The sequence below is a fragment of the Canis lupus genome, chromosome 6 (genome assembly GCF_011100685.1).
Source record: "Canis lupus familiaris isolate Mischka breed German Shepherd chromosome 6, alternate assembly UU_Cfam_GSD_1.0, whole genome shotgun sequence".
Classification (NCBI taxonomy): Eukaryota; Metazoa; Chordata; class Mammalia; order Carnivora; family Canidae; genus Canis; species Canis lupus.
In genome coordinates this window covers 26436146-26456282 of record NC_049227.1, presented here as the reverse complement: position 1 = coordinate 26456282, position 20137 = coordinate 26436146, and the positions used below count along the sequence as shown (strand labels likewise).

The window sequence follows — 20137 nt, the reverse complement described above, 5'->3', positions numbered from 1 at the left end:
GTTAAATGGACTCTAATCCCCCATAACACCTATAAGACCTAGTTCCTTATGTCTCCTGGGGTATAATGGTAATGAAACATCCTACCTGTAATCAGACGTAAATATTTATGGTAAACCCTACTACTTAATCACTGGGACCTCTGCTTTAGGGGTGATCTTGAAATAACCACTTCCTATTACTTAAAATATAAATAAATAGAAAGGTCTCATAGAAAAATCTGAAAAGATATGGTCTCCTAATTCAGTTAGCTGGGAAAGGAAGCTACTTTTCAAAATAACCACACTCTTCTTCTAACCATAGGAAAATTCATTAAGGAAGACAGTTTTGGTAGTTACTGAAACATAGTAGCAAATGGAAATCAACTGGGAAACACTGCTCCCACTGTGCTCAAAGGCAGCAAGAAATATGTTGAGGTATTTAAAAGTACTTAGCCTTGGGGCACCTGGCTTGCTTAGCTGGTGGAGTATGCAATTCTTGATCTCTGGGTTATGAGTTCAAGCCCCACACTGGGTGTAGGGAATTACTTAAAAAAAAAAAAAAAATTAAGAGGAAAAAAGGTATTTAGTCTTAAGTTTAAGAAAGTTATGAAACAGTACAAAATCATCACTTAAGCCACTTTACACCCACAAGGTCTATGCAAACTGTATCTTTTTCTTCTCAGAGTTTATACTAAACACACTTTAATCAGATTGACTTAAGTGGTTTAAAAACAGAAACTTTCCTAATTCCCTTTTACAACAAAAAAGATCAACATTTCTAGATAAGTTCCTTAAGAGACAGTATTTACTCATTTTGAGTAAATTTATAGTGCAATAATTTAAAATAGAACCAAATTCTCATGATAGCTCAATACTGTACACATGCACACAATGATAAAATTTCAATGATTCCTATCCTTGTTTTGAAGATACATTTTTTTTTAAGTACTTCAAACTATTACACCGGCAGAGCATATCCTTTCCACGATTCTATGATTCATCCTCCCTACTCGCTTTAAAACATTAATACCAGATGGTAGGAAGAAAGGGAGCAATGCAGCATCCAACCAATGTTCCTAAAGAATCAGTTCTTTAAATTCCAACTGTATAATAAAAGTTAACAAAGGTACAAACTTCTTTTTTATCCATATCTTCTCCATTTAATTCTGGCACCTGCCCTCCAATAGTTAGTAGTCCCAAAGATTAGATTTTTTTTTTCCTGGCTCACAATTTCAAGTGGTATGAAGTCGTCTTTAAGTGTGAATAGTAAGATAGAAAAAAATCATGCAGATTTACAGTCAAATTCCTCATTACCCAACCTGAAGCAGGCTTACATAATGGAAGCACACTAAAAAATGTAGAAAGAAAAAAAAAAAAAATGTAGAAAGAGAACCACTGCTATACTGAGATCAATTAATGGCATATCCACAAATTTTTTAAAAATAAATAGTATATTTTGCTTTATTTTTTAAAGATTTTATTTACTTATTCATGAGAGACAGAGAGAGAGAGAGAGAGGCAGAGACACAGGCAGAGGGAGAAGTAGGCTCCATGCAGGCAGTCCGATGCGGAACTTGATCCCAGGACTCTAGGATCACACCCTGGGCCAAAGGCAGGCGCCAAACCACTGAGCCACCCAAGCATCCCAATAAATAGTATCATTTATTTATCACAATACTTCATATAAATAATATTTTTAAATAACCTGCCACACCTAATAGAAATTTAACAATTGTATATGCTCCAATCAATATACCCTCAGATATACTTTTTTTTTTTTTTAAAGATTTTATTTATTTATTTGAGAGAGACCACAGAGAAGAGAGCTCACAAGCAGAAGGAACGGGTAGGGATAGAAGCAGATTCCTTGCTGAGCAGGGAGCCCAATGCAGGGCTCAATCCCAGGACTCTGGGATCATGACCTGAACTGAGGGCAGGCGCTTAACCAAGTGAGGCACCCAGGCACCCCATGAGACACAGTCTTTATAAAATTTTTGGAATTACTACACACATATATGACCACACAAGTACTACAAGAAAAAAATGAACTGATGAATCACTAAACTCTACCTCTGAAACTAATAATTCACTATATGTTAATTAATTGAATGTAAATAGAAGTAAATTAAATTTTTAAAAAATATACAGTAAGTTTAAAAAATGGAATGTGAACTAGTCTGTGAGCATGAATGTAGTAAACTTTAAAACTTTTTGAGGAAGAGATAAAAGGGGCAGGATCTTTAAAATTTCAAATTTGATTCAGACATGGCAGCATATAAATAGCATTTGTGTAGCACTTAAATAATTTTCAAAGTAATTTTCCAAACTTAAACCCTCATAACCCTACATCTTAGGGAAGGCAAGAATTACCACCTCAGAGGAACAGCTGGGTAGTGCCAATACAAAGGACCTTTGTCTTCCCATTTTTTAGTCCACTGTTATTTTCACGACACTAGCCTCTCCTAAGATAAATATCTGTCAAGGATCAATACTAAAAATGCACATATTCTTAAAAATAAACACACCTGAGAGAGGAACATAAAACACACTGGTTCAAAAAAAAAAAAAAAAAACACACTGGTTCTATTCCTAACTTCTCCAATGCAATTATATTAAGACAGCAAGTGGATTTTTATTTTTATTTTTTTTTTGCAAGTGGATTTTTAAATGAACTAAGTGTGGGGAGAACAGCACTACTAAAGTATTATATCCTAATAAAAGTAAAAACATAGGGAATACTAGTATTACAGTAACTATACAAGATAGGCCACTTAAAGAAAGGTTTCTTTTACAAAACTTTTATAGTCAGCCATTTGATTACTCCCAACACATACAACCTTTATGAAATGCAACTTCAATTTTAATTTCAGTATTTTTAAAGATTTTTATTTTTTTTGAGAGAGTGAGAGAGAACATGCACACATGCAGGGGGAGGGACAGAAAGTGACAGAGAGAGAGAGAGAGAGAGAGAGAGAGAGAGAGAATGAATCCCAAGCAGACTCTGTCTTGAGTAGAGTATGACTCGAGGCTGGATCCCACGACCCTGATATCACAACCTGAATGGAAATAAGAGTCACCCAAATGCCCCTTCATTTCAGTGTTTTCAAAAAAAGGAATAAGATACTACACACTAAAATACTATCAATATTTAAAATTGTGACAGAATTAATCATTTTTAACGGTCAGCATTCTAATTCAAGTCCTTCAAAAACAATACAGTGTCTTAAGGTAAATTCCTTTTTTTTTTTTTTAAACTCTACCCCCAACATGTGGCTCAAACTCAACCATGAGATCAAGAGTCACATGCTCTAAAACTGAGCTAGCCAGGTGACCCAAGGTAGATTCCTTAAACCTGACTAAAGAACAAACACTAAATCTCAAGTTTCATAGTCCTGCTGTTGGGAAACCTGCCACATTTTCATTTTTCTTCACATTTACCCAAAGAATATAAGGATAGGCCAAGAAAAATCTTTTTTGGAAAGAAAATCCAGGATGTGTTTTCAAGTAAATATATATTAATTCATCTGAACTACACTATGTGATACTGGTGATCGATCACCTTTGGGATTTTTTAAACCAGAATCTAACCTAATCAGAGTCATATTCTACAGATGACAAAAATTTGACACATTTCCTATTAATAGGTTTTTCTGTCTGAATTCTGGCAAATCTCAAGAATCCAACATAATATCTGGCAATAGGGCAATGAATCTGAATGTCCAGTGTTAGAATCAAAACGAAGTCTGAAAATGCAGCACTACACTTCAGACAGGAATTCCAGAGTTCATATTATCAGGAATATAAAACACGGGACACCCTCAAGAGTCTGAACACCGGGATCCCTGGGTGGCGCAGCGGTTTGGCACCTGCCTTTGGCCTAGCGCGCGATCCTGGAGACCTGGGATCGAATCCCACGTCGGGCTCCTGGTGCATGGAGCCTGCTTCTCCCTCTGCTTGTGTCTCTGCCTCTCTCTCTCTCTCTGTGTGACTATCATAAATAAATAAAAATTAAAAAAAAAAAAAAAAGTCTGAACACCAAGAGTTGTCATGGGCTGCTTCAAGGAACTAAATATTCCAAGATGAAAGTTAAAATTTCAAACACACATACACACACACCTATCTTTTAAAATCAGATTAAGGGCACCTGGCTGATTTAGTCCACAGAGCACGCAAATCCTGATCTAGAGGTCATAAGGTCAAAGCCCCACATTGGGCATAGGGCCTACCTAATTAAAAATACATAAAAAATAAAATCAGAAGATTAAAATGCTAAAGAGGAGATAGTAAAAACAAATTTCCAATGAACAAATTCAAATAAAAGGGAAAAATTAAATTCAAAGAGCTTTAGTTTAGTTTAAAAAAAAAAAAAAAAAAAACAATGTTGTCAATGCTGTCATATATGAGGGAAAAACAAGTATCTATCAGTATATAGCCCATGACAGACTTATTAGTGGAGCCTTCTCCCTATTCACCAGAAAAGGTATTAAGTATTTTGGAAGACACCAAAAATAAAGATCTAATAAAAACTAAGTTAAACAACATCTTTTAAAAACCCGCAGACAAAAAAAAAAAAAAACTGCAGACAAAAAAATAAAAATAAAAACCTGCAGACAAATACATGAGTATTCAATTATCTTAGACCATTAAAATTTTTTTTGTGGACAATAAGAACACTGCTGAGATTCTCTAAGATGCTAAAAAGAGGGGCACCTAAGTGCTTAACCTCAGCTGGTTAAGCATGGGACTCTTGATTTCAGCTTGGGTCATGATCTCAGGGTCATGAGGGCTCTGCACTAAGTGGAGTCCACTTGAGATTCTCTCCCTCTCCCTCTGCTCCTTCCCACTGTGTGTGTGCACATTCTCTCTAAATAAATGAATAAAACCTTAAAAGATGCTAAAAAGAAGAAAAAAGTAGTGCCTCTTCTTATAAACAAATAACATAACTTAGGAACTCCACATTAAAAAACAAAACAAAATTTATCCTGATATCAGAAGCCCATCTAAAAAAAAGATTTTAAAAAATAAACACAAAAAGGCTTTAGGGGTACCTGGGTGGCTCAGTCGGTTGAGCAGCCAGCTCTTGATTTTGGCTCAGGTCATGATATAGGGGTCCTGGGATCAAGTCCCCATTGGGCTCCACACTCAGAGGGGAGCCTATTTCAGGATTCTGCCCCTCCCCCTGCTCAAGCACACATTTCTAATAAACACAAAAAGCTTTTTAAAAGTTTTTATTTTTTTTAATTTTTTTAAATTTTTTTATTTATTTATGATAGTCACACAGAGAGAGAGAGAGGCAGAGACACAGGCAGAGGGAGAAGCAGGCTCCATGCACCCGGAGCCCGACGTGGGATTCGATCCCGGGTCCCCAGGATCGCGCCCTGGGCCAAAGGCAGGCGCCAAACCACTGCGCCACCCAGGGATCCCTAAAAGTTTTTAAATAGGAGTGCTTAGGTGGCTCAGGTTAAGTGTCTAACTCTTGATTTCAGCTCAGGTCATGATCTCAAGGTTTTGAGATCAAGCTCAGCATCAGGCTCTTCACTGGGTATGGAGCCTGCTTAAGATTCTCTTTCTCCCTCTCCCCCTCCTCCTCTAACAAATAAAAAATAAATGAAAGCTTTTAAAATAATAAATATGATGGGGCAACTGGGTGGCTCAGTGGTTGGATCGCCTGCTTTGGGCTCAGGGCATGGTCCCAGGATCAAGTCCCACATCAGGCTCCCTCCAGGGAGCCTGCTTCTCCCTCTGCCTCTGTCTCTGCCTCTCTCTCTCTGTGTCTCTCATGAATAAATAAAATATTTAAAAATAGAATAATAAACATGAGAGCCTAGGCATACTATGTTAATATGAATAATAACATTAAGCTCCCAAAAAATAACTTCCGGCAAGAATATAATTCCCTTTTTAAAAAAGGTATGAACATTAGTATGAAAGAAGTAATTCACCATGTTGAGAAATCTGTTGACTCTGGAAAAAAAATTTTTTTATTTTTTTGGAACCTCCATACCCCTATGGGAGTTCAATTCAGGACCCCAAGATCAAGAGTCGCATGCTCTCTACTGACCAAGCCAGCCAGGTGCCCTTGGTTCTGGAAAATTTTGAGGTCATTCATTTCCCAATCAGGAGATATACAAGGGACTCAGGCATTCTAGTGGAATGTCAGAAGTGCTTCACTTTTAGTGATTAGGTTGTTTAAATAATGTACAAATAGGTACAACAGATATGGGGTAAGATGTGTAAAAGAACTTTATATATGTAAGCAGGGTATTTTTTCATGAAGGATAAAAACTATGAATCTTAAATAAACATATTCTTTCTTCTGTAAAAGAGCAGGCCACACTAGAACATTGTCTCTTTAAACCTGTTCAATCAGCTTATTTAAATTGCTGCCTCAGGCTAACCAGGCTGCTATACAAGGAACAGTTCCCTTCAAAAGCCTCCCACAGTAACAGTGTTATAGAGTTAACTCTAAATACAGAAACAAACTTGCAGAATTCCATTTTCATGTATTTACTTGAGGAAGGACACTCAAATACAGAGTGTATACTATTTTTCAAGAAAGCTCTATGCTGGGATGCCTGGGTGGCTCAGCAGTTGGGCCTCTGCCTTTCAGCTCAGGGCGTGATCCCAGGGTCCTGGGTCAAGTCCCGCATCGGGCTCCCCAGAGGGAGCCTGCTTCTCCGTCTGCCTAAGTCTCTGCCTCTCTCTCTCTGTGTCTCTTATGAATAAATAAATAAAATCTTGAAGAAAGAAGAAAGAAAGCAAGCAAGCTCTATGCTCAACTTGGGGCTTGAACTCACGACCCGGAGATCAAGAGTCACATGCTCTACCAACTACACCAGCAGGTAAGAAGAGAAAGGTAAAACCATTAAGATGCATGCACATGCGAAGATTATATTTTATTGTGGGAGACACACATGAAAATTTCATACAGTGTTAAGTGCAATGAAGAAATGTTAGAGGATGCTTCTTCCCAGTGAGGGGTGATATTTAGGATGAGACAGCATGAGGGCATCCAGGTCATTGTTCCCTAAGAAAAGCAATCTGTACAGTAGCTATACAGCCAAGAAGAGTGCATGCAAAGGCCCTAAGGCAGAAATGAACTTCAGGAGTGCTTTAGGGCAAGTAAGACACAGAAGCAGGGGAGAAAATGACAGGCTCAGCCCTCAAGAGACTTAAGAGATCAATCATTTAAGTGATAAGCTCAAGTTAGCTTTCACTGTATTACAGAGGATAGAGGTAACAGGGTAGGGATACGGGAAGTACAAAGTTTAGACTGGGGAGAGCACGAAAAACAACTAAGCAACAGTAGGTATTGACAGGGTAAAGAAAGGTCCGTGAATCTGTAGCTGATGGGAATAAATTTAGCCAAGAAAAGGAGCTCTTGTGTATCCCAGGACTAAAATGTCTAAAAACAGTTAAGAAGGGAACCACCAACTATAACTCTTCACAGGATCCTTAGATATCCCAAGAATGCATGTTTATGGCAAAAGAAAACAAATATGTTGAAGATGACAAAATTATCAAACTGCAGAAACCGTAAGTTGGTAATAAATTATAAGAATATTCAAAGATTTCCTTTCTACAGTAAATTTTAAGATAAGATTTACCTGTACACTCTGTTAGTTTGTTGTTTGGTTTTGGGGTTTTTTTGCAGGGGGGAATGTGGGCAGGGATGGAAAAGGAGTATAATCCAACTGAAAATGTGTATCTGTATCTTGAGTGGTCATACTTACACAGGTGTATAATTTGTAAAAATTCATGTAAGATCTATACATATGTCAATTTCATCTAAAAAAAAGTAACAGTGGACTAAAAAAATTTCAGAAGAAATATACGCTCAATCACTAACATAAATGGAGAAAAACTAATACGATAGAAACATAAATGTCACAGCAGGAATTTAACAGGTTACACTCCACATTTAAAACAAATTAGTGCAATAAGCTTGAATATTTCATATAGAAATTAAACCACAGAATGCCTGCAACTTTTTCTTAGGCCTGTCTATACAAAAGGGAATATGTTTTATTCTATGGTCCCCAAAACAAAACTGGGAAAACTTTAGGAAAGCCAAAGGTAGGTAAACCAAAATAACAATATGAAGAGACACCAAACAAATGACTACTTGTGTGAATCCATAAAGAAAGGTCCACTGAAAAGAACCCCAGGGATTTATTTTAGGTGATGATAGTAAGGAAGAAAGTAAACAAGTTTCTACTATATGCCAAGCAGTGAAGGCAGGAAATCTTAATTAAAAGTCGTGAGAATTCAAATAAACCAATAAACAAAAAGCAGAAATAGACCCATAAATACACAGAACAAATTGATGATTGCCAGAGGGGAGCAGGGAGGGGAGAAGGCAAAATGGGTGAAGTGGTTTGGGAGATACAGGCTTCCAGTTCTGGAATAAGTCAGAAGAATAAAAGTACAGCATAAGGAATATAGGGACGGAAAAAAAAAAAAGGGTGGTGAGAATTCAGTGTTCACAAGACACCATGGACCACACTCTGTTTTCTCTGTATGATCATTCCATTTAAGTGTCCTCAACCTAAACTGAACTATAAATAGATAAAAAGTATCACAGTAGTGACCAACCTCAAGCAACACCATATAAACACATGAGGGGCTTTTGCTTATGGAAATTCCCACATAGGGATCCTTGGGTGGCGCAGCGGTTTGGCGCCTGCCTTTGGCCCAGGGCGCGATCCTGGAGACCCGGGATCGAGTCCCACGTCGGGCTCCTGGTGCATGGAGCCTGCTTCTCTCTCTGCCTGTGTCTCTGCCTCTCTCTCTGTCTGTGACTTAAATAAATAAATAATAAATAAAATATTAAAAAAAAAAAAGGAAATTCCCACATATTGGGCTGAATACTTTCATCTGAATTTAAATAATTAATTATAAACAGAATATTCAGGTCCTTAGCAGTCTCTTAAAGCTATGATTCAAGGCCTACAATACAGCTTCAATATAGTTCTTGAGCTCTCTTACTTGTGTAACTCCTCAAAACTATCCCATCCTTCTAACCAAACTGGAATTTTTTTTACCAAGGACAATTTGCATTTGCCACCTCCTTACTCATGTAGGGAGGGAAGGGGAAGACCCCCCCCCACACACACACACACACATACTATCAAAATAGTACAGATCAATTTCATGGCCCCTCTGCCCTCTTCTCAACTGTACAGCTTTCCATTCTCTGACTCTCCAGGTTTTAAACTCTGTTAATTATGTATAAAAAAAATATCAAAGATTATATCACAATATCCTTTACTTTTTCCAAGACTTTTCTCCCATATTAACCTATAACTGCTTGGGAGAAGCAGGCTCCATGCAGGGAGCCTGACGTGAGAATCGATCCCGGGATCTCCAGGATCACACCCTGGGCTGAAGGCGGCAATAAACCGCTGAGCCATCCAGGTTGCCCTAACCTATAACCTCCTTAAAGATAGTGGCTCTATTAGTCATAAAAATCTCTAAAAGATCAATAGAACCTAAAGTCAAATATTTTCATTGCATTAGAATGTTACATAATCTGTTATTAATACCCTCTGGTTATACTCCCAACTTAAAAAGGAACCAAAACAAAAGGGGGAAAAGATTCAACTTAAAGATACAATTGCCGATGTTTCATAAGGCTTATATTTTATAATGGAAAAAACAAACTTTCCCCGCAAATTAAACACCCATACAGAGTTATCTGATAAACCGCCATAGTATACGTGAAAATCTGTGGTAGAGAATTGATTACCATAAATTGTACTAAACTAAAGCTCTATTTATGGTCATCAAATCTATAACTCCATTTTTTTACTTTACGTATTTTACTATATTATGTATCTACAGACATTAAATAGTCTACAGAGTCATTAACAGCTAAATAGACAACTCTGGTTTCAAAACCCCAGCTTCTCACAATGCCAGACACTAGTTTCTATCTTTTCTATCTTCACAGTACTCTTCCTGTTTTTTGGTCTCAGACAATGGAGAATAAATAAAGTTACTTGTACTTTTGAGAACTTTAATCTGTCTACATTTTACCAAAAATGGAAGCTATTTTTAATATACAGTTTCATCATTATAGAGTCGTAAACAGATAAGTTTGGGCACTGTAAAACACCCAGTATAAATCTGTTAAAGTCCTAAGACTCCAAAGTATAGAAGTAAAATCCTGTTTTCTGTTGACCTGAATGCTTCTGAACTAATCTACATTTGACTCCAATGTCAAATTAGTCATGTCATTTTGGAATATTAGAATATATAATAATTATAGATTTAATTTTAAAACAAGTCCTTCTGATCTCTATCTGGATTGGTACAATTAGATTATATTCCAAAGCAAAGTCAAGAAAAGGACATGCTTTGGCTAGTGGCAATGATAAAACCATTCATTTGCCTAATTCTTAAATCTTAACTGAGAGTATAGTGAAGACTATCAACCAGTCCTATATAAATGCTTTCTGCAAAAGTATGCTTCTAGCAAAGATAGGCTTGTTCTATTGCCATTTGACACTGGTCTATTCAGCCACCTGGAACACTTCCTGTCAATATGTGTGAAGTATCACGTGTGACCACGACTGACTCAACAGTCGGTTTCCAGACTAACTGACAGACTAAAAGAAACAGACAAGAATTGCTTTTTTAAAATCGCACTTGTTTAGAAGTCTGAATCTAAGAAAAATAAAATCCGAGAAGTAATGGTACACCAAGACAAATAATTTTCCTAAAAACTAAATGATTCACATGCACCATAAGGAATCTGCCTGCATCTGAAGATGTTTAGAAAAATAAATAGATCTCCATTTAAACAAAGAGGAAGATGAGGCTCTGTCAGTTAACTGGAGTCTGTCACCTTTTTAAAGAGTGAACAGAGTAACAACCTCATATTTAACTTAGGAAAAATTACGTCTTGGCAAACAAGGTACCATTCTTACCTTTTTGCTCCTGATTCTACAAAAAAAGTCAAATATTGCCAACATCCTAACCAACTGTTATGTTTCTCCATGTATGGAACTACACATCTCACAGTATCTATCTACCTGTAAGTTCTGAGACTTTGTTACAGAGAACAGCTTCAAAGAAAGCTTACAACCCCCCCCCCCCCCAACAAAAACACCACACACAGCCAAGAACTAGAACACGTAAAGGAAGAAAACATGGATAATACTAATAATCTATGTACAGAGTCCATAAATATATAAGCCATTCTGCTTCCTATCTGTCAAATGAAGTCAAGTGACCCCAGCAGGCGGCTGCAACTTTGCTACTACGTTTACTTAGAATGACAAGCTACAATTTATTCTTTTCTAAAAGCTCTAGGATTATTTGTGAGGAGCACTTTAGTCTTCTACAGGGATATTAAATTATTTCATATAAAATAACCACAATACTGAAAAATAGTGGAAAATCCAATGTCAAAGAACTGTCAAATTGAAGCTCATTTATCATCTAATTTCATTACAAGCAAGGGGGAGAAAAAAAACCTATTTCACACATTTCAATGTAAGTACAAAACAACTAAGAATGTCAATTACAGACTACAATTATTTAAACTAGTCAACTGGTTGTAGTTAAAGCACTAACAAACCCTAAGTGATAAAAGACTAGTAAAGCTAGGCTTTTCAATCTTTTTTAAAAGCTACTTAACAGCTCAATTCTAGAGTCAGACATTAACTTTTAAAGTCACCTAATTATATACAAATGTTCTCAACAGACACGGGATTTAGGAAGGCATATTAAAACAAGTAAGAGGTGTTACCGCCCATTACCCAAAGACTTTTCTATCAAGTCTTAAAAATGTTACATTCTAACATCTTCAATCATTTCCAGTACTGCTCAAGTTACATGTAACCATTAGGAAGCAAGTCAATCCCAACAATCTGTCTTAAGCACTTATCGGGCCAGTTGCAGGCCAATTGATAATTCAAGCGTGCTTCAAAGGACGAAAACTCCGCGAACGACGATACCCTAAAACGTTTAGGAAGTCCTTCGAAGGCTTTGAGTCCTAAATTAGGCACAAGTGACCCATGATCAATCAGAAAGACACAAAAACTGTGTGTATGTATATATATGTGTGTGTGTGTGTGTGTGTATACAGTGTGTATATATGTATAGTGTGTATATATATAGAACAAACCTATCTTTGCATATATGTACACATCTATACATATATATGTATGTATACGTATATATACAAATAAAAGTTGATGCTTCAAATATATTCCATTTCAGGGAGGCTCCAAAGAGGTCTGAGATCAAATCCCCTCCATGCAAAAGGTAATCCTCTACTCCTCCTTAGAGTCTTACTCAAAAGCCCCAAGTCTGGATTGCTCTCCACCAGGGTAACTGCCCCTGCACTTGGGGAGGGCGAGTGGGTCGGCCTCATTCCACGCCCCACAAGTGCCCTGTCTAAAGTCGGAGCAAAGCCTTGGGAGCGCTGAGGCTGGGGGGGGGGGGGGGGGGTGTTTTTCGAAATATTAACACGTGCGGGCGGGGCGGAGGTAGTGGGGGGGAGCTCAGAGAAGGAATCAGTTAAGGAGCTTTTTCTTTTTCTTTTTTTTTTTTTTTTTTTTTTTTTTGCGTGGGGGGCCAAGAAGCGAAGGTGTGACCCCGAGAGGGCCCTGGACTCCCGGGATCCCCGCCCCCCCCCCCCGTACACACACACACACACACACAAGTCCAATTCCAACTTGGCGGGTAGTAACCAGAAAGTCCGCCGCCGCCACCAGGAGGGCCCCCTTTCTCCACCCTCCGTGACCCGACTCCTAGGCCGCCGGGCGCCCCGGGTCTCGGCTCCGGCCCCGGGAGCGAAACGCGGGGCGGGCAGCCGTGTAGGCCTCGCCTCCCCCGGCCTTCCTCCCCCAGCCGGGGCGGGAGGGGACCCAGGAAGCCGCGCTCGGTTCCCCGGGGCGGGGGGGGGGGAGGGCCTAGGCCGCGCCTCCCGGCTCCGGCCCCCGGCTCCCGGCCCGAGGGCCCTAGGCCGCGGCCCGCCCGAGGCGGGGCCCGAGGCGGGGCCCGGGGCCGGGGCCGGGGCCGGGGCGGCGGGCTGGGGCCGGCTCACCCACCTGGGTTGCCAGTCATTCCAGCTCCGCGGGTACTTGGTGCCGCCGCCGCCGCCGCTGCTCAGCCGAGACCCCGGGGCTCTGCGGCTCATTACCTTCCCCGACACGACATGGCCAAGCGCCGCCGCCCAGAGAAGCGCGAGTCGCCGCCCGAACCGACCGCCGCCGACGCTCCGCTCCCGCCCGGGGCAGAGGAGGAAGCCGAGCAGGAGCAGGAGGAGGAGGAGGAGGAGGAGGAGGAGGCGGCGGCGGCGGAGGGCGGGGGAGGCGGACGGCCGTTCCGGGTTCCGCCTGAGCCCGCAGCGCAGGACGAGGAGGCGGGAGCGGCGCCGCGAGGCGGAGGCGGGGGAAGGGGAGGCGACGTCTCTTCCAGGGCCGAGCGCGGCCCGCGACGCCGGGAACCAGAAGGAAGAGGACGGCGAGGAGGCGGTGGCGGCGGCTCCCCACGCTCACACAGCCACGGCTTCCCCGCCTCCCGGCTCCGCCCGCCGCGCCGCCGCTGCCGCACGGCATGCTGGGAGCGAGGGGCGGGGCCGGCGCCCGCCGGGCCGGGGAGAGGGGCGGGGCCGCCTGCGGGGGGCGGGGCCGGCGCCCGCACGGCCAGCGGAGGGGGCGGGGCCGCCTGCGGGGGGCGGGGCCGACGCCCGCCCGGCCAGGGGAGTGGGGCGGGGCCGCCTGCGGGGGGCGGAGTCGGGCGGGCGAGGCCCTCGCGGATCGCCCTCCCGCGCCTCCGGCTCGCCTTCGGTCCCCGCGGACCGCGCCAAGGTCCCCGCCCCGCCCCGCCCCGCCGCGGGGGCTCTTGGGAGAGGGGGATCTCCGCCACCACCCCCCACGCGCACACCCTCCTAAACATTCTCCAGAAAACACCAGACCCGGGAGGGCTGGGCGGTCAGGTGTAAACAGGCATCCAATCGAGGACCTAGGGTGCCCTTGCGCGGGTGCGCGCGCGCTCTCACACACGCGCACACGCGCAGGCGTGCCCTGAAGGCTCACGTGTGCCCGTTTTCTCCACCCTATACGGAAAAAGTAAAAAAGAGAGAGAGGGTACATAGATATCCACCCACCCAGCCCCCACCTGAAATGTGCCCATGGAGTCCTGACACCTCGGCCATATCCTCAACGTTGTCAAAAACTAAGCTGAATACAAGGAGAAAAGGGGTATTCCCCTGTGCCCCGCAATCCCTGCCCCCTGCAATGTGAAGTGTGCTTTGAAATACTCTCACCTGAACAGTTAACCACCTTCTCCACTGGAAAGAGTCCGCCTGGTGAGTGGGCAGGGCCTCCCACCTGAGCACTTGCCCCCACCCCCACAGTCCCCCGAGGAAGATGTCACGAAACCATTGGATACATAATGTGGATGCAGATGCACAGAGGAAAGCTGCCCAAGATGTACATCTAACAACGGGAAGATCATCAAGAGGCTTCACATCAACCCAGAGGGTTTTAACCTACTTTATGTTGCAAGAAGACAGACTATATATCACTTGCGTAATTAAAAAATTGTTACCTAGAGTACTTGAAGATCTGAAGATCGTAAGTCTTTGATATTTCCACAGGCATACCCCTTCCTCCCTGGGCTCCTTGCTGATGATGCCCATGAAGCCACACTCAGGTAGGATCCTGCCAGTTCTAAAAGATGGAAAGTTAAGATTTTTTTTTTAAGATTTTATTTATGTATTCATGAGAGACACACAGAGTGAGAGAGAGGCAAAGACACAGACAGAGGGAGAAGCAGGCTCCATGCAGGGAGCCTGAGGTGGGACTCGATCCCGGGTCTCCAGGATCACACCCTGGGCCAAAGGTGGAGCTAAACCGCTGAGCCACCCGGGCTGCTCAAGTTAAGATTTTCAAATGAACTTTTCTCCCCTCACTTGGCTTCCCCTCCATTTATTTTTTTTATTTTTTTTTTAATAAAATCTTTTTTTTTCTTAATTTTTATTTATTCATGATAGTCACAGAGAGAGAGAGAGAGAGAGAGAGAGAGGCAGAGACACAGGCAGAGGGAGAAGCAGGCTCCATGCACCGGGAGCCTGATGTGGGATTCGATCCCGGGTCTCCAGGATCGCGCCCTGGGCCAAAGGCAGGCGCCAAACCGCTGCGCCACCCAGGGATCCCTTCCCCTCCATTTAGAGAAAAAGAAATGTCTGAACTGAGACTGATACTTGACTCAACACAGAAATCCCACCTAGATCAGACCCAAGCATGGTCATCTACGTGTGTTTAAAAAAATAATAATAGGGCAGTCCGGGTGGCGCAGCGGTTTAGCGCCGCCTGCAGCCCAGGGCGTGATCCTGGAGACCCTGGATTGAGTCCCACGTCGGGCTCCCTGCATGGAGCCTGCTTCTCCCTCTGCCTGTGTCTCTGCCTCTCATTCTCTCTCTGTGTTTCTATGAATAAATAAATAAAATCTTAATAATAATAATTAATAATAACGAGACCTACATTAAGGGCACCTGGATGGCTCAGTTAGTTAAACGTCTCCCTTCCACTCAGGTCATGATCTTGGGGTCCTGGAAATGAACCCCGCCTCGGTTATTAGAAATGACTGAAATATTTATTTTTGCTAAATTTCCCTTCTTTCCACCACCATGCATGCCTGTCTTGCAATCTGACTTGAAAGGCTCCCCTCCCAAAGCCTTTCCTTAATTGTAAGTTCTGAGCTTCCTTGGACCTGCTTTCCTCAGATCTTGACCTTTCTATGTTCCAGGTGAGTTAATGCTTCTCTCCTCCCGTCAGACCCATAAGCAAATAGCTGATGTGGCCAATTAATTGTTTTGACTTCCTTCATAGTTTATTGTAACAATGGTGCATTGACTGAATTATGTCAGATTCCAAAATGATTTGGAATCATTTGGAACCAGCACAATAATCAGAACGTTAGACCTCAAAGAAAAAAATGTCCAGAGTCCTTTAACTTTTTCAAATTACAGAACAACAGCGGAGTAATTCAAGGATGGGCTCTGTATTCAAATTCCAACTCCTCCACTTAAAACTGAGGGAGTGTCAACAGGGTCCTGACTATCACAGTGCTTCATTGTCTCATCTGTAAAATGGAGATAATAGTACTGACCTCTTAAGAATGTTGAGAGAATTGTGGTGCCTGGGTGGCCCAGTAGGTTAGGCATTTGCCTTTGGCTCAGGTCATGAGCCCAGGGTCCTGGGATGGAGTCCCACCATGGGCTCCCTGCTAAGCTGGAAACCCGCATTTGCCTTCCCTGTGCTGCTCCCTCTGCTTGTGCACTCTCTCTCTCTCTCTGTCAAATAAATAAATACAATCTTTAAAAAAATGTTGAGAGATTTAACACAGATCTTGCATGTAAAGTGCTTTGCACAATATCTGCAACACAGTAAACAATCAATAAATGTTAGCTAGAAATCAGATCGACGACTCTGAAGCACATGCTATTTGGATAATATTTGACCAATGAAGAAGGAGGGGGAAAAAAGTAGCTGGCCAGGTTTGTGCTCAGTTGCTCCAATAACTGCTTCTTGTTTGCTGTTTTCTTATACTTCTCCCATAGAAATAATTAACCCTCAAAAGCAATCAGTGTTGGCAACGTGGTAGTGTGAGGACACAGAAGGTAGGTGAGTGTCATTTGGCAGCAACTTACTGGAAAGCAATTTAAGAGTGTGTATCCAAAGACTTAAAATTGTTAATACCTTTCCCCTAGGAATTCCGCTTCCAGGAACCTATCCTAAGGAATTTTGCCACACTGAAGCCAAAGTGATTTTAATCTTTTTTTATGATTTCATTTTTAAGTAATCTCTACATCCAATGTGGGGCTCAAACTTACAACCCCAAGATCAAGAGTCTGATGCTCTACCAACTGTTCCAGCCAGGTGCTCCAGTGATTTTCTTTTCTTTTCTTTTCTTTTTTTAAGATTTTTTTTAAATTTATTCATGAGAGACAGAGAGAGAGAGAGAGAGAGAGAGATGCAGAGACACAGGCAGAGGGAGAAGCAGACTCCATGTAGGGAGCTCGATGTGGGACTAGATCCCAGATCTCTAGGATCAGGCCCTGGGCTGAAGGCGACGCTAAACCGCTGAGCCACCCGGGCTGCCCATGATTTTCTTTTTTAAATAAAAATCAGATCGTGTCATCATCCTACTTAAAACCCATTAATGGCTTCCCATTCTTCTTAAGATAAAACTAAAAGCCTGCAAGAGTCTATAAAAGCTAGTTTTTTCTACACTGCAAACATCCTACCGAAATAGCTCATACCCAGAACAAGATTCTCATAGAGGTTATCAATTTTGTCTGCATAGTAAAATCCCCACATCTAGGCTGCACCCTGGACTAATTAAATCTGAATCTCAGGTGTCAGTATTTTTTGTAAAGTAATCTCTATGCCCAATGTGGGGCTCAAACTCATGACCCTCAGATCAAGAGTTGCGTGCTCTACAGACTGAGCCAACCAAGTGCCCTTGAGTAGAAGTATATTTTTAAGGCTTCCACAGGGGATTCTTTTTTTTTTTTTTTTAAGATTTTACTTATTTATTCGTGAGAGACACAGAGAGAGAGAGGCAGAAACATAGACAGAGGGAGAAGCAGGCTCCACGCAGGAAGCCCAATGTGGGATTCAATATCAGGACTCTGGGATCACTCCCTGAGCATAAAGGTGGACGCTCAACTGCTGAGCCACCCAGGCACCCCACCACAGAAGATTCTAAAGTACAACCATGACTGAAAAACACCACTTTCAAGCCATTAAGCCCTGTAAAAGTTATTGGTGTCCCTGTATCTCCAACCTTGCCTCCCAATATATGTGAGTTTTAAAAACAATTCTAAACCACTGGGGAAAAAAAAAGTGAAGCCCAGTTTTTCCCCATGGCAACTACTTGGATACTCTAAGAAAAAAAATACATCAAATGTGATCAACTCTCAAAACCTTCAAAAAACATTATCTTGTTTCTTTTGGTGGTTCTGTTTCAAGGTTCCATTAGCACTTCTCCCCTCCACTCTAGTCATAGGGATTGATTTTCTGTTCCTAAAGCACACCAGGCCTGTCCAGACTCTGAGCTTTTGCACTTGCTACTCCTGCCTAGAATGACTTTCCTACATTTGTTGCCATCGGGGTTGGGACTTGGGTGAGGTGAGTGAAGTGCCTAGGGTGCCAAATTTAAGGAGGCACTCACTCTCAAGGTCACGCAAGTGCCAACCCTGCACAGACACAGACCTGCCAGTGAGTGCCTCCCTCTAATAGCTGGGGGTCTAGGCATCTCATCTGCCTCACCTTAGTCCTTGCACTGTTTTCCATAGTCCATCCCAGTTCTTCTGTGAGGTTTCCCTGACCTCCCTGCCCAGAAAAGCTAGTCAATGCTTGGACACTCTGTCACATAGCCTATTTCTTGTCTAGGTAGCACTGATCACCATCTGAAGTATTGCATTTCTTTGCACATTTGTTATGTCTCACCCTTAGAATAGGAGCTCTAGGGGCACCTGGGTGACTCGGTGGATGAGCATCTGCCTTTGGCTAAGGTCATGATCCCCAGCTCCCTGGGGAGCCTCCCTCTGCCTATGTCTCTGCCTCTCTCTGTGTGTCTCTCATGAATAAATAAATAAAATCTTTAAAAAAAAAGTTTTTTTTTAATAGAATAGGAGCTCTACCCATGAAAGCAAAGTCCACACCTGTCCATCTCTACCCTCGGATCCTCAGCACACAGCATAGCACCTGACCCAGAGTAAACACTAAAAAAATAGTTGTTAATGGATAAATGAAGTGGAAATGATCTAAAATATGGACCAAGATTGATACAAAAGTATTAATCTCATTTTTACTTATTTAGCAAAAAAAAAAAGGAACATTATCTCAATGCTCAACAATAGAAAATTAATTAGGGGATAGTCTATTCATAGTTGGAATTTTCTGCAGCCATTAAAACTTATATTTATGAAGAACTCTTAATGAAATTAGGAATATATTATGTTAATGTGTTGAAAAAGGGACACTTGGGTGGCTCAGCGTTTGAGCGTCTGCCTTTGGCTTAGGGCATGATCCCTGTCCGGGGATCAAGTCCCCCATCGGGCTTCCTGCATGGAGTCTGCTTCTCCCTCTGCCTATGTCTCTGCCTCCCAATCTGTGTCTCTCATGAATAAATAAAATATTAAAAAAATAATAACGTGCTGAAAAAAATCATGAGATTCAAAAGTGAACATGTACTGTTTCCTCAACTCAGTTTAAAAAAAAAGGAGGAGTGGGCACCTGGGTGGCTCAGTCAGTTAAGCAATGGGCTCTTGATTTCAGCTCAGGTCATAATCTCAAGGTTGTGAGATCGAGCACAGTGTTGGGTTCCGCACTTGGCAGGGAGTCTGCTTGAAAATTTTCTCTCAGGGTACCCGGGTGGCTCAGTGGTTGAGTATCTGCCTTTGACTCAGGTCATGATACTGGGGTCATGGGATGGAGTCCTATATTGGGCTCCCCGCAGGGAGCCTCCTTCTCCCTCTGCCTGTGTCTCTAACCTCTCTCTGTCTCTCATGAATAAATAAATAAAATATTTTAAAAAAATAAAAAATAAAATAGTGCACACTTACCAGTCACTTACCTGTAGGGGTAATGCATGAATATTTCCTAATAATGATAATTACCTGGTGAATAAGTAACTCTCTTACATTATTGTATTTTTCCCCCTCTGTGTTAAAAACACTCAGTTGTAAAAAGAGAAATCCTAAAATGTACCATAAATTTTGTCCCATTTTTAATTTCTTATACATTCTTATATTTTTTATATCAGAACCTCAAAATCTCTGACCCGACCTAAGCCTTTAACTTCTAAAAGACTCTGGCATCAGAACTTGAACATAGGCAACCTCGGAGTCCTTAACCACCAGGATTTTTCTAGATAGATCTTCCAAATTTCCTAGATAGAAACTTGAATTGATACCCTCAGTAAACAAGAGATAAGGCTTTCTCTTTTATTTCCTTTAATCCTTAGATCTGGCACAGGATTAACCCCAATTTGGCACCAAGAATTGAGGAACTCCATTCTCAAACAGGAGACTCAAGTATAAGAGTGATTTTTCAAACACAATCTTAAAAGCCAATTCACATCATAGAGACATTAAAGCAGATTTTTAAAAAGAAAAACAGCTGCCCTCTTA

General features: G+C 41.9%; 1 protein-coding gene across 4 annotated transcripts in view; it reads right to left on the bottom strand.

Moving 5' to 3' along the window:
- The window catches only part of SMG1 (SMG1 nonsense mediated mRNA decay associated PI3K related kinase), a 107303-nt gene extending 93843 nt beyond the window's left edge, over positions 1-13460 (bottom strand). For 2 of the 4 annotated variants that reach the window (XM_038540249.1, XM_038540250.1), the window contains exon 1: positions 13041-13458. In XM_038540249.1, the coding sequence (XP_038396177.1) occupies positions 13041-13129 (89 nt within the window). In that variant the 5' untranslated portion in view covers positions 13130-13458. Of the gene's footprint in view, positions 1-13040 lie in introns of all 4 variants that reach the window. The other 2 variants (XM_038540251.1, XM_038540252.1) reach the window with 2 other exon arrangements.
- Positions 13461-20137: the final 6677 nt, after the last annotated feature.